Genomic DNA, 15,340 nt, shown 5'->3' with positions numbered 1-15,340 from the left:
CGTTATACAAGGCTGGTTAGAGAGGAAATTTGGGCATACAGGTATGACTGCTGCGTGGTTGGAGGGCTTAGGGGTCCTGACAAGTTCCCCTTAAAGAGTGATCTCTAGGCACTGGCAATTTCAGCTCTGTTATGTGTTTATTTCTCAATTTTCTCTCAAGTATTATACACTCTTTTAATGCCGTTGTCTTGCTTTTAGGATAGAATGAGGCAGGCATATGTCACAAAGCATGATGCACTCCAGCATTCACTGCTAATGGTAATGTTAATTAGAGCATTGCAGGTTGGTTTAATTGTCCCTGTGAAAGTCATTGAAATGCAAATAAAAAATGGTATTAACACACGGCGACATGGTCAAGATTATGAGTATCATGTCGTTCACAGGGACAGGCAGTTCTTTTTCTGTTTCAAACTGTTACCTAGTGAGATGCTTGAATAGGTAAATGACATGGTGGAAGCATATGGGCTTTCTGGTTGGTCGGTTTTGAAATATCACAATGTCTTCATCCAATGTGAGCGGGAGGAAAGGAGAGCAGCAGATTCATTTCATTATAAAGAAGCAGTTAACAGATCATTCTTTCTGAAGTGTGTGACTATTCACCGGCGGCAAGACTTTCTACAGACACTCGCTGCCTTCCTACGATTATTTTCTACTTGGTGGGGTAAATGAATGAAATATGATGACTCTTCCATCCGCGTTAAGAGAAACTCTGCTCCCGGGGCTGGTGGCTACAGCGTTCAGCCAGACACATACAGGAATCAGTAAGTGCACTGTTACATGGATACCTTGCTTGTTGCTGTATTTGGTACTTGTTATTGCAAGTCGTGGATCCTAGGCTGGTATTTTATTATATGGCTAAAAATACAAAAGAAACTTGCTGTCACTTCTCTTCACTATGTGACCCTTTAACGCTTGACATACTAGACAAAGAGTATTGCAGTTGCCTTGACAGCAAATAAATTAACACTTAGTGTCATGTGGGCCTATGATATACCATTCAAGTATAATATTACAATGGAGAATTGTTGGACAGTCGTCTTATACTGTTGGGTGTCTTTTTCGTAAAAAAATTGAATAGTTGTGTGAAGATACAGTATTATGGGGGCAACAACAAGTAGACATGTTATGTTGTGTGCAAATGTTCATTCATCCTTTCCTTGGACATTTACAGCTGTACTAACCATGAAATCATTAATTGAAGGGTTAAATATTATTTATAGTGGCATAGATGTAAATGGAAAAATGATAGCTAGATAGATAGCTAGATAGATGGCTGGCTAGATAGATAGATAGATAGATAGATAGATGGGTAAATAGAAAATACAGATAATAGATCAATAGTTTAGATAGATAGATAGATAGATAGAAGGATAGAAATATAGATAGATAGACAGATAGATAGATAGATAGATAGAAGGATAGAAAGATAAATAGATACATGGATGGGTAAATAGAAAATACAGATAATAGATCAATAGTTTAGATAGATAGATAGAAGGATAGATAGAAGGACAGATAGATAGATAGATAGATAGATAGATAGATAGAAGGATAGATAGATAGATAGGATAGATAGATAGATAGATAGATAGATAGGATAGATATATAGATAGATAGATAGAGGGATAGATAGATAGATGATAGATAGGATAGATAGATAGATAGAGGGATAGCTAGATAGATAGATAGATAGATGGTAGATAGGATAGATAGATAGATAGAGGGATAGATAGATGATAGATAGATAACACATTGATAGATAGATACATGATAGATAATAGAGATTAATAGATAAATAAGTAGATAGATAATAGATATGTGATGATATATGATTGATAGATAGATATGTGATAGATAAAAATATAGATACAGAGATAGATAGATATTAGTTAGATAGAGATAGGTATTTAGATACAGATAGATACATATTTAGATATAGATAGATAGATAGATAGATAATAGATAGATATAGATATATAGATGATAGATTGATAATGTTGACAGATGATGAATAGATATCACATTGAAACTTTAGATGCACTATGATGCCCTGTTTTCTTATGACGCTCTATTTACATGCTTCAGTCTTATTTATCCTTTTTCACTATTTCAGCCTAATGATATCCATTAATTAAAAGTTAAAGACAACTTGATCTTTCCCTTACTGCTGCTGACTTGACTCTCCCAATGACACTGTTTCTGCCATCATTTCTTCAATATTAATGAGGAGGCTGAGGATTGTACAATTTGTTGTTACCCTTTTGCAGATGTGTTTTAATTGTCAATACAACTAAGCGCTGTTTCTCCCGTTACCTCATGGTCTGATATCAGATCCAGCAAATGTATTTCCATGGTAACTGTTTAAAGAAGTTAAGCAGCGTGCGCTCAGCTTGTGTGACATTAGAATAAAATATAACTATGTCATTATTCCACTGTTAGAAAATGTGCGCTGAGAAATGTTTGATTTGCTGGAGTGTTGTGTATCTCTGCTGTTAATGACGGTTTCGAATTCTCAACTTGTGATGGATCCTTGGCAGAGAATGAACAGGTGTTGGGTAATATTGTGCCGTAAAGGTTCGGCAGAGGAAGATTTGTTTCCATGGCTGTGAATGCATGGTCGGTTTTTGCTGTATGCACTTGTGGGTCACAATACTCTTCATAGATACAGTACTTGCTCGCATCACATTCCAAATTTATTTTTATGTTTTATTTTCTTATGTAGCACCATTGATTTCACAGGGCTGTACAGACTTTTCTATTGTTCCCATCAGGGCTCACAATCTAAATCCCAATCAGTATGTCTTTAAGATTGAGGGGAAACCCCCGCAAACTTGGGTAGTACATACACTGTGGTCCCGATTCATCATCACTGGCGGTTTTCTGGCTGGTCTTGAATAGGAGGCATGATGGATTCAAATTCATGAAGAGGTACATCTGACAAATGGCATGCGCCTCTGTTCGCTATGCCAGAAATGTTAAACCAGTCTTTTACTAGTGCAAAGGTTTTGGCATATGGAACTCCCCAGCTCGTTATCAATTAGACAAGCCCATTTGTCATGCCCCCACTACACCCCAGCTCTGCCTATTTTGGCATATCATAGAATTCTGGCAAAATTGTTGAAGTGAATCGGAGCTTATGTGCACAATTAGTAGGCAAGTTGTATTTTTGATGACTAATGTTATTATTGAACATCTACAGTGCCATTGGCCATCTCAATTTTCCTATCTTAATTGTTTATTTTCACCTGTTAATAATATCCAAACAATTAAAAATGTACAAAGGTACATTCTGACATTTAAAAAAATAACTGTAACCAATATACCAATATAGCCTCCCTTTTCAATAACTCTCATAAGCCTTCCATCCAAGGTGTCTGTCGGTTTCTTAATCTGTTGACTATCAACTTTTTGGGCAGCACCAACCACAGTCTCCCAAACACTGATCATAGAGGTGGCTGCTTTCCTTCCCCATAAATCTTCTATTTAAGAAGGGCCCACAAGTTCTCAATAGGACATGCCATTGTTCTTTTATCCTTATGGCCATTACTGGAAGCCAAGCAGGGGAGTATTTCAATGCATGCGATGAGGCACTGCCCTGCTTAAAAATCATGCTTCTTTTTATTCACAAACAGCAATTTATTTGCCAGCTTACCTCACATCATGTCCATTTACAGTTGCTCTAATCCTGGTGGACTCCACGAGGAGGATTCAGTGGTAGCTCATCGCATACACAGAACAGAAAAGGAAATATTTCATCCAGCGTGTTGACTAAAAATCCAGGTATCTTTAAAATCTGACTTTTTTAATCTATAAAAATAAACAAACTCTTTGTAAATCAGCAGTATACTCCAGCAGGACAAGAGACTACGCGTTTTGACTATTCAGTTTTCCTTCATCATGGTCTAGACTGCGCATTACAGTACTTTACTCTGCCCTCACCAGGAAAGATTAAAGTGCGCATGCTCAGGAGCGCGATGGCGGCCTCTGTGTGGATGATGTAGATCGCGTCATCCACACGGGACTGGGAAAGAGGACTGCGACTGCACAGGATGGAGGAGGCACCAGACCTGAGAGCAGCGACGCCCATTGCACGCAACAACCCCTAAGTGAGTATAATAAAAGGTCTTTTTTATGTTCTACAGAGTGGCTTGGGCACTTATATACAGTATTCTAGAATGCTGTATATAGGGGCTTTCAGGGGGTGGCCACAGGTTATAAGGGAATATCCAGGTGACAGGTTCCCTTTAAGTACATAGTTTGATAGAATGTTATAGATTAACTTCTACAGATGTGCTAATACCCAATATGTTTATTGTTTTGCTTGTTTATTTTTATCTGGGAAGAAGGGGAATTATTCGCAATTATATATTTTTTTAAACTTTAGAGTTTAGTCCCACTAAGGTCCTCAAACCTGCAATACTTTGTTAGTTTATTCTATATACTTAATAACCTCATTATACTGTATATTATAAATCAGAGTCTTGTCTGTTTCCTGGGTTTGACAGGAATACTAGCATGACATCCATGGCAAACACTCAGCAGCTCACAGTGGTTCCTTATTTTTCCTTAACAGTTTACTGTATAAAAGCTCTGGCAGGGAATGCAGCAGCCATTTTAGGGTGATTTTGAATAGTGAGAGAACATCACAGCTCATAGTTCATTAACAGAGACAGGGAGAAAAAGCCCTAAAACATTGAGCAAATACTCCAAACACTAAAGGGTTCTTTACACACTGCGACATCGCTACCGATATATCGTCGGGGTCACATCGTTAGTGACGCACATCCGGCGCCGGTAGCGACATCGCAGTGTGTGACACCAAGGAGCAACGATCAACGATCGCAAAATCGTTCAAGAACGGTGATCGTTGACACGTCACTCTTTTCCTTAATATCGTTGCTGTCACGGGTACGATGTTGTTCGTCGTTCTTGCGGCATCACACATCACTGTGTGTGACACCGCAGGAACGACAAACATCTCCTTACTTGCGTCCACCGGCAATGAGGAAGGAAGAGGGTGGGCGGGATGTTACGTCCCGCTCATCTCCGCCCCTTCGCTTCTATTGGCCGGCCGCTTAGTGACGCCGCAGTGACGTCGCTATGACGCAGAACGCACGTCCCCCTTGAGGCAGGGATTGTTCGGCGGTCACAGCGACGTTGTGACAAGGTATGTGCGTGTGACGCTGCCGTAGCGATATTATTCGCTACAGCAGCGATTACCAAATGTCGCACATACGATGGGGGCAGGTGCTATCGCGCTCGACATCGCAGCAATCACGCACACGCGGGTACGCCGCACGGAGACACGTGCTGTGAAAAATCACTGATGTGTGAGCAGACCCATTCATTATAATGGGTCTGCGTATGTCAGTGATTCTGGTACGTTTAAAAAAAACACAAACGTCCCAGAATCACTGACGCCTTAGGCCCCTTTCAGACGTCAGTGATTCTGGTACGTTTGTGCTTTTTTTTGAAGCGTCCCAGAATCACGGACATACGCACACCCATTCTAATGAATGGGTCTGCTCACACGTCAGTGATTTTTCACTGCACGTGTCTCCGTGCGGCGTACCTGCGTGTGCGTGATTGCTGCATGGAGACATGTCCATTTTTTTCTGGCATCACTGATGTTCCACGGACCACGCAGTGGTGTGGTCCGTGAAACACGTGCCAGAAAAAAACGTGCTTTTAAAATAAAAAACATTTTAACTCACCCGGCGTCCAGCGATGTCCTCTGCAGCCCGTTCTCCCTGCTGCTTCTAAGCTGGCTTATTACTGTCACGCATATTCATTATGCGCGACACAGCCGACCCGGAAGCAGCTCCTGCAGGGGTCACCGCCGGCCGGATGCTGCACCGTGGGAGCAATCAGCACCATGGACAGCGGGAGCGCGCACAGGTGAGTGAATCTCTAAGTGCAATCACGGGCCACGGAGAACGGAGCCCGGATTGCACTTAGACAACCCACATGTGCCGTGATTTTCGGCACACGCAGGGACATGTGTGTGTTTTACACGCCAGTGAAAAACGTCTGTGTTTTTCACTGACGTGTGAAACGGGCCTTACAGGGATGATTTTTGGACCATTGCTTGTCAGAAAGTCATTGCTTCTTCCATGCTCACTAACTGAGTATAAACACTGACATGGCAGGTATACAGCCATTTGGCAGCAGACCTGCAGACAATTTAGAACAACTATATCTTGGTAGGACATGAAACAGTGGTTAAGGTTTCCAGTCTTGCTTGGTAGTTCTTGATTTTACAAACTCTCTTACTCTCTCCTACTACTACTCTGGACCATATGTTAATTTAATGACAGCAAAGTAGCCAATACGTTCCAATACACCACTAATAACTCAGTGCTCAAATGAATCGCTACTTTAACATCGATTGTTAAGTTCTATTCTGTAAGCAGCCCTGGCATACCAATGTTAAAAAAAGACAGGCAGGTTAGCAGAATAACATTGAAAGAAAACCAACTCCAAGGAAGTCCTCCTTTCTTACAGACAGTTTTGAACCTCAAGTTTTTATGCACTTTTGCTAAACAATACCATGTCACTACTTTCACTTCTCTTTTTCACAATCCCAAACAACATTTTCCACATGCATTTTCCACATTTCTCATCTCAGCTCAGGACTTTGCCATATACTTTAAATAAAAAAAAAATCAAGACCATAAGAGAAAGTTTCAACCTACAGTTCCCACAACATTTATATACACCTGCCAAGTCATGTTCCTAAAAACCTACTTTTCCACCATTAATAAGCCTTTTACTCTACTCTCCAAATCTCCCCCCACATCTATTCAAGTAACCATATTCAATCATACATCAACCCTAACCTTATTAAAATTTTTATCGAATTCCAAAACCACTTATCTAACTTTATTTGACCACTGGTATCTTTCTTTCTTCTTTTAAGCATACAACAATTTCACCCATCCTTAAAAAGCCATCTTTTATCTCAGCCTCTATGTCCAGATTTTTTACCTGTTCTATACTTTTCTTTGGTTCTACACTTTGTACAACATGTACACTTTCAACTGTTTTCCCACTTCACATCCAACTCTCTATTTAACTGGATACTCTTTGGATACTCTACTGTAACCGCCCTAACCAAAGGTACTAACAATATGCTGTCTGCCAAAGCCTTTCAATATTTTTTCCAAAATCCTCCTTTTAGACCTATCTTCTATATTCGATACAATTGTCCACTTTTTCCTGTTACAAACTCATTCATCTTTGGTGTCACAGGCTTGGCCCTTTCCTGAATTTCTTTTCACCTTTTCAGCCATACATTAATGTTTTCTACATATCAGTTCTGCATTTCACGTCCTTTCTGTGTCTGTCCCTTAAGGCTCTGACCTGTGACATCTTATTTTTTCCACTTAGGCCCTTTTCACACTGTGTTGTGACCTCCATTCAGTGGTCCCGTTGGGGCTTCCATCTGAACCCCCTGCAAAACGGGTTTTGGACACATGCGCCGACAGGGCCATTGACTGTAATGGTGCAGACAGAGTAAAGGCCACTTTACACACTGCGATATCGTGACCAATATCGCTGGCGTGGGTATCCGCCCCCATCGGTTGTGCGCCATGGGCAAATCGCTGCCCATGGCGCACAACATCGCCCAGACCCGTCACACTATTTACCCGCCCTGTGACGTCACTGTGACCGGCGAAACGCCTCCTTTCTAAGGGGGTGGTTTGTTCAGCGTCACAGCGATGTCACAGCTGCGTCACTGAACCGCCGCCCAATAGAAGCGGAGGGGCGGAGATGAGCGGGACAAACATCCTGCCCACCTCCTTCCTTCCGCATTGCGGGTGAGAGGCAGGTAAGGAGAGGTTCCTCGTTCCTGCGGTGTCACATGGTGCGATGTGTGCTGCCACAGGAAGGAGGAACAACTTCATTACTGCTGCAGCAATGATATTAGAGAATGGACCCCCATGTCACCGATGAGTGATTTTGCACGTTTTTGCAACAATACAAAATCGCTCAAAGGTGTCACATGCAATGGCATCGCTAAAGCGACCGGATGAGCGTCACAAATTCCGTGACCCCAACGAGATCGCTTGAGCGATGTCGCAGCGTTTAAAGCGGCCTTTACCGTGTGCTGTGTCTTGCACCATTTTCGGGAGTACGTATACGCTTTCTGAAGGTGGACACCCAGACATAGTAGACTGCGTCTGGGTGTCTGCCTACAGACAGCGTATACCCCTGAAAATGGTGCAAGACAGAGCACACGGTGACTCCATCTGCACAATTATTGTGAATGGCCCCATCGGCGCATATGTAAGAAACCCGCTTTGTGGGGGGTTCAGATAGAAGCCCCGACGGGATCACTGAACGGAGAGCTAAAGGTAATATAAAAGGGGCCTTACAGCTTTGACTAAGGAGAGTTCATAATATCCAATTGCCCTTTTTATGCTGTCTCCTTTCCCTGTCCCCCCTCCTGTGTCCCCATTTCCACACTGTCCTCTCATGCTGCTCCTTTCTATACTCTACCCCCTCATTATTGTCCACCCCACCTTTGACACCTCTGCGGCATAGCAATGACGTCAGCCGCATGTTCGCGTGATCTCATCAAGATTCTGCCTCTCCCCTTCTCTGTTAGGATTACCGTTCTTAATCCTTGATCCTGCTGTATCAGTTTGTCACTCAGTGGTGTTTTTTTCTGTCCATACATATAATTAATTACATATATCTATACTATTGGAGAATTAGGAAGTCTTGAATGACAAGTACCCCACAGAGTCAGATGAGTCAGATTTATCAAAACTGCAAGAAAAACTGTCTTTGTTGTCTTCATCAACCAATTAGTGCAGCTTTATTAGTACTAGAGCAGTTTTAAAATTGAATGCTGCTGACCCCTCATAAATGAGGCCAATGCACTATTCAATTCATCTATACGTTATACTATTTTCTAATTTGTGTTTCCCAAGCAAATAAACAAGGGTGATGGTAAGTTCACATAGACTACGCATAAATGACAAAAATAACTGTAGCAGGTTTTTTATTCCTTTTATTCAGAACTGTAATCTCATTTCATTTCTGTTGGCCAACATATATATATATATATATATATATATATATATATATATATATATATATATATATATATATAATATAATATTTATGTTGATAACATGAATGTATAGGAACAACTTGTCTTTAATTAAAAGTAATGTATCACCTATATTTTTCTAATTAAAAACCAGATGATTTTATTTATATAATTACAGGGGTCAGCCATCTTGCCTTAGTTGCTGCTGTAAGATGTGGGTAGAAATTTAGATATTTTTGGAAGGATACCCTGTGATTTATGCAATGGTCAATGTGCAGGAAAGGGGAGGGAGTGCACTGTGACCATGATATATTGTCAATGCTGGATCCAATATTATCTGTCTCCAGCTTTATAACTGATGTATTGTCTGTTTTGTATTCATGTGTAATAATAATGAGATGACTGCTGAAAAGTGATCTCTACAGAACAGGATATGTGTCACGGGTGCATCAGACAGTTATGTGGTGTCTGATCATAGATGGTCACAGCTTTTGGTTGCACAGAATGCTCCATGACTTTCCATTGCTCCTGCTGTCAGCATTCATTGGTATAGGTAGCTTTCTTGCTGCATTCTTTCTCTTTTGGACCCAGCAGGAGCTCGCCTTCCACCCAGCTGCTGATCACCAGCATTTTCCTGGTGCTTAAATACCCCTTCCTTCCTTGGACTGGTGCTGGTGCTATTATTCAGTTAATTCAATCTTGGTTGCAAGCAGGTGGCTTGTACTCCTCTGTGGTATAGTTGCTGAAAACTTTGCAGAACTTCTATCTGAGTCATCTGTAGATAAATAGTTCATGCATTTCCCCCTCTGTGCCTCCCTTGTGTATTTTACAGTGTTTAGTGGGGTTGACAAGGAGCTCATCCCATCCATTCGCTATTTAGGGACCAGCACTAGGGATACCTAGGGTCAGGTATCCGGCTTGGCGCATAGGTTCGGAACCTATCTAGGGTGGTGAGGGACCCCAGGGCCCAGCAGCAGGCTTAGTTAGTGGTTATCATATACCCCTTCCCTACACACAGGGTTTCCCTTACCTTCTTTTTCGCCGTTCGCTTGGTACTTCTCCGTACCTAGCAAGACAATATGTCAGCCTGCTATGAGGTTCAGAATTCAATGTGAAGACTGTAAGATTTCACATTTATGTGACAATATTTACATTTAAATACATCTTAATTAATTTATGTAAAGTTTGGCTTAATATTTACATTTTTATGTATTACTTAGTATGGGTGTAATGTTAAGAGAGGGGTAGAGCCAGGATTCCAATTGGTTGGGAAGGGGGAAAATCTGCAGTAAATGTTTATGTTCTTGTTTACACATTGTTACTTTCCTTAAAGGGGTATTCCCCACAGAAAACTTGATGTTAATCAGTAGCTCTTGGAATAATAATATGCGTATTGTAAGGATGAACATCTAAGTGCCATGAAAATTCTTTGAAAGTTCCTTCTGATTGGATGGAGAATTAGTGCTAAATTGGTAAGAGTAAAGGGGGCTTTACACACAGCGATATCGCTAGCGATGTCGCTGGTGAAAGCACCAGCCCCCGTCGGTTGTGTGTCATGGGCAAATCGCTGCCCGTGGCACACAATATCGTTAGGAGCGTCACACGGACTTACCTGCCTAGCAACGTCGCTGTGGCCGGCGAACCGCCTCCTTTCTAAGGGGGCGGTTTGTGTGACGTCACAGCGGCGTCACTATACGGCCGCCCAATAGAAGCGGAGGATCGGAGATGAGCGGCCGTAACATCCCGCCCACCTCCTTCCTTCCTCATTGCCGGCGGCCGCAGGTAAGCTGTAGTTCATCGTTCCAGAGGAATCACACATACGAACGACGAGCAACCTGCGTCCTCAACAATCAACGATTTTTTGAAAATGAACGACGTGTCAACGATGGACGATTTGGTGCGTATTTTCCATCGTTAACGGCCGCTCGTTAGTGTCACACGCAATGACGTCGCTAACGATGCCGGATGTGTGTCACGGAATCCGTTACCCCGGCGATATATCGTTAGATACGTCACCGCGTGTAACGGGGCCCTTAGACAACTTCTGATATACGTGTGGTGAAAGATTTGGAGTCACCCTGCTTCGTGACTGTCCCTTTACGCACCTTACCATTGTAATTTGGAAATGTTTTTGAAATAGAATCAACCTACTTGCAAGTTTGGTTTAAGATCTTGTAATTTTCTACATCTTTAAGGAATAACATACTCTCTTTTCCATCTACTGCAGAAACAGTTGAGCAGATGTTGAATATATTTATACTGCCTTTGTTACATGTTACCAAACACAGAGCTTCAGGTTGGCAATAAACAAGTTTCTGAGTGAGGTGAGTTGCTAAGAATAAGTAAGAATAGCAGGAGATTCTCGATCCATAGACACCTGAGCCAGGAAAGTGGTCAAAGTATCAAGAATGTTATCAGAATGAGGAACCATAGACTTTGAGCAGCAGCCACTTCCGGCTCATGCTGCACTCCACAAGCCCCGGTGACCGCTCATCACTCTGATCAGTCACTGTGACAGTCAATAGGTATCAGAGTGATGAGCAATTGCGTCCCTCATCACAGTCACCGGATCTCGCAGAGTGCATTGTGAGCCAGGAGTGGCTGCTACTGAATGCCGATGGAACCTTGTTCTGAGGCCTCATTCTGATGCTTCATAGCATTCAATCGATGTAGTGGAATATCGTGGGAACCGCTGAACTGCGTCCAGCCTGGGAACTGTGCTCTCTAATCTAAATTTGGTGAACAAGGGACAGTCTTCTACTTTTGTTTCTCACTTTTTATGGCTTTCATTTATTTATTTATTTACCTAATAGCTATAGCATATATATATAAAAAAAAAATAATAATTTTAGTGTCATGCAGTTTTTCCTGTACATGTGACACGAATGCCACACGGATGGCTAAAACGTACACATAGACGGAACAATGATAGCACACGTGTTGCCATTGCTGACATTTGTATTACAAGTAGCAAAAAAATGCATTACACTGAAATGAACAGTTTTTTATATGTTAAAAATGTGCAAAGGTAGATGATAGATAGATAAATAGATAGATAAATAGATAGATGTTGCAGCTATTATTCAAATAACTAAATAATTAATTTAAAAAGTAAATAACATGAGGGACTCTCCAATTATGATAACCAGCAAAGGTAAAGCAGGCACCTGAGTGCTGATGTTATAAGGCTGGGAAGGCACTTCCCAAACTAAAAATACCAATCCTTAGCAAATTCTGGCTCTTCACCTCAGCTCTTCCCGATTGCCCTGGTGTGTTGGCAAACAGAGTAATAATTTTTTGGCTTGATGTTAGCTGTGTAGTGTCAGCTGGCATCAAGCCCTGGTGTTAGTAATGGAGAGGTGTCTATGAGACACCAACATTACTAACCCAGTAATCGGAAAAAAAAGACACACATTTTTTTTTATTTTAATGAATACTCCCCGAAATTTCCCCTCTTTTACCACTTCATTAAAAAAAAACAAAAAAAAAACAACACATGCTGCTCTGCCATATTCCAGGGAATCCAACTTAGTCCACTGAATCCGTCGTAGTCCAAAAAAGGATATCTGAAAAAAACGCCACAAACATACAATCACAGAGAAATAAAAGAAGACACTTACTTAACCACAGTGGCAAGCTGCACCAGACAAATGAAAAGGAGATACCCTTTGTAAAACGGCAGGACACCAAGATTCGGCAAACCAGCAGATCCCACAGGGAAAATAAAGAAGAGGGCATATATAAATGAGAAGCCAGATGGTTAAAAAGTAACGGAGAAGACTATTACTGAACAACTGAAAATCTAGAAAATAATATTCGGTGAAAAAACGGAGCAACAATTACCCCCCGCTGTTAAAATACAGATACACAAGTTTTAAGTCTTTGACTAAAGGCTACTTTACACACTGCGATATCGGGCGCGATATCGTCGTATGTGCGGCACGCCCTGTTCGTTAGTGCGATGTGTGTTCATCGCTGTGTGTCCATGTTTTAGTCGTGTGCTTACGGTCACATGTCACAATCTCTTTTATAGTCACCTTCCAAGCTATCTCGTTTCCCGATGTAATGAGGAACATTAGCATCGTTGTGTAGCGGTCTCACCGCATGGATTTCAAATTGTCATGGCGATATGGGCGTTGGTTCCCCACACAAAGTGCATCTTGATGTAGTAGAATTGTAAACTCGCTACACCCCTTCTTGCCTCGACTCATTTGTTTAATCAGCGCTATTGATTTTCATTGGATGTTGGTAGTATAAATGTGCGCAGATGCGTGTTCATTCTTGCAGCTTTTGTCTACCCATCAGCGTTTGTCCTCGCACAAGTGAATTTTGAAAACAACTGTAATCTGGACTTGCGAATCTTTGCTGCAAGGTATGTGTTATAGTTTTTACTCAATATGTGTTTTTTTTTTTTTTTTTTTTTTTTTTTAAATTTTTTAAATCAGTGTTTGTACTGATTTATCTCCAATTTAATGTTTTCCAGATGTGTACTAATAAGGAGGAATTCCTACGTGAATTCATAGAGGTGTACCAGACGCAAACACCCTTATGGAAAATAAAATCCCCCGAGTACAGCAATAGGCAACTTAAAAAGGATGCGTACCTTAAAATGATTGTAATATATGACAAATACCATCCTAATCAAAAAGGTACCGAGGATCTCGTGAAAAGAAAAATACAGGCAATACGCACAGTTTATAAGAAAGAACTGAACAAAATAGAGGAATCCAAACGTTCTGGTGCTGGCACTGGTGATGTCTACGTCCCAACGCTCTGGTATTTTGATTTATTGAATTTCACAAGGGACCAGGAGCTTCACAGGCCATCAACCAGTAGCCTCAATATTGGTGGTGATATTCCCCCAGATGCTAACAATGAAGTGATTATATCTGAGGTATAATTTTTATTATTGTCATAATTTGTCATAAACAATGTGTGTTGTTTTTAATTATGATGAAATGAATATTTGTATACTTTTCAATATATGTAAAAGTATTCAAAATTTGTTTTTAAAAAATATTTTTAAATGACAAGTTTATTTATTTGTTATTTTTGTATTGCAGGAGCCAACAACAAGTCAACAATCATCATCTGAACACCTAATGGAAACTCCTGCTAGCCAATTAACCAATGTTGATTTGGTTGAGGCAGGCCCATCCAATGTGTTATACACACAAAGTTGGCAAAGGAAAAAAAAAACCATCCCTGCAAACACTACTACAGCTGTAACCAAACTGATGGGAGTGGCACAAAACATCCTAGACCAGCACAACAGACCACCCCTTTCTGGTATTGCTATGTTCGTGGATGATGAAATGCGTGAACTTACCCCAGACCAAAAATACATTGCCCAATGTTTAATCCAGGATGTCTTACGTTTGGCAAGAGCTAAAAAACTAACAGAGTCATCCTATGTTGCCATTGGCGAGGTTTCTCATCCTGTTGATCCTGTTGATCCTGTTGATCCTGTTGATCCTGTTGATCCTGTTGATACTGTTGATCCTGTTGATCCTGTTGATGCCCCTGAAAATCCTCAAGCTGCAGCAGAGCCATCAATACAACCACTTCCAAAGGGTGGTGTGCGTGGCCGTAGGTCACGCATGAGTTTGGTTAACAAACGCAAAAAGAAGTAGTTTGTAATTTTTTTTTTTTTTTGTGCTTCGATTTTTTTTTTTTTTTTTATTATTGTATTCTTTCTGTTGCATGATATTTAGTGCATATTTGTGACAAAAAACAAATTTGTAACTATACCAATTTCCCTAGAGAATAAACCTGGTATATGAAATAATGTGTTGTTTTAATCAATTACGCACATTTTTTTTAAAAACTTGAACATTTTTTATTTTAATTTAGATTCATTTATGAACTTGTATAAATTTTTAATATTTTTAAAATATTTTTTTGTTTAATTATTCATTTAAAAACCTTTCTACATACATGTTAAACATAGAAAAATACAAAACAAACATCATTTATTTATGACGTTGATTAATATATTTATGGATTAGGGCATCATGCGCCGCAGAGGCTTCTTTTAGTCGGTTAGCAGACACATAAATATCATATAGTGTAATTATTTCTGAAAAGAATCAAAAACAAATGTCATTATTTGGTCAATATTTTAGCGTTTGGTTTTAAAAAAAAATAAAAAATAAAAAAAAAAAATTTTTACATTGACCATTATGTTGTACAATCATGAAACTTACCATTACTGACAACTTGTTCTTCACGTTCATCTCCGGATGATGCGCTCATGTCCCAACCTGATCCTTTCCCACC

General features: G+C 40.5%; 1 protein-coding gene across 1 annotated transcript in view; it reads left to right on the top strand.

The window, feature by feature from the left end:
- Positions 1-624: 624 nt before the first annotated feature.
- Positions 625-15,340, top strand: part of ARHGAP24 (Rho GTPase activating protein 24) — a 1,297,893-nt gene continuing 1,283,177 nt past the window's right edge. Inside the window, exon 1 of the mRNA XM_075351869.1 lies at positions 625-761. Within this exon, the coding sequence (XP_075207984.1) occupies positions 677-761 (85 nt within the window). The 5' untranslated portion in view covers positions 625-676. The remainder of the gene's footprint in view (positions 762-15,340) is intronic.

The sequence above is a fragment of the Anomaloglossus baeobatrachus genome, chromosome 1, assembly GCF_048569485.1.
Source record: "Anomaloglossus baeobatrachus isolate aAnoBae1 chromosome 1, aAnoBae1.hap1, whole genome shotgun sequence".
In the NCBI taxonomy this organism is placed as follows: domain Eukaryota; kingdom Metazoa; phylum Chordata; class Amphibia; order Anura; family Aromobatidae; genus Anomaloglossus; species Anomaloglossus baeobatrachus.
The sequence above is the reverse complement of the archived record's forward strand: the minus strand, read 5'-3'. Positions and strand labels throughout refer to the sequence as shown.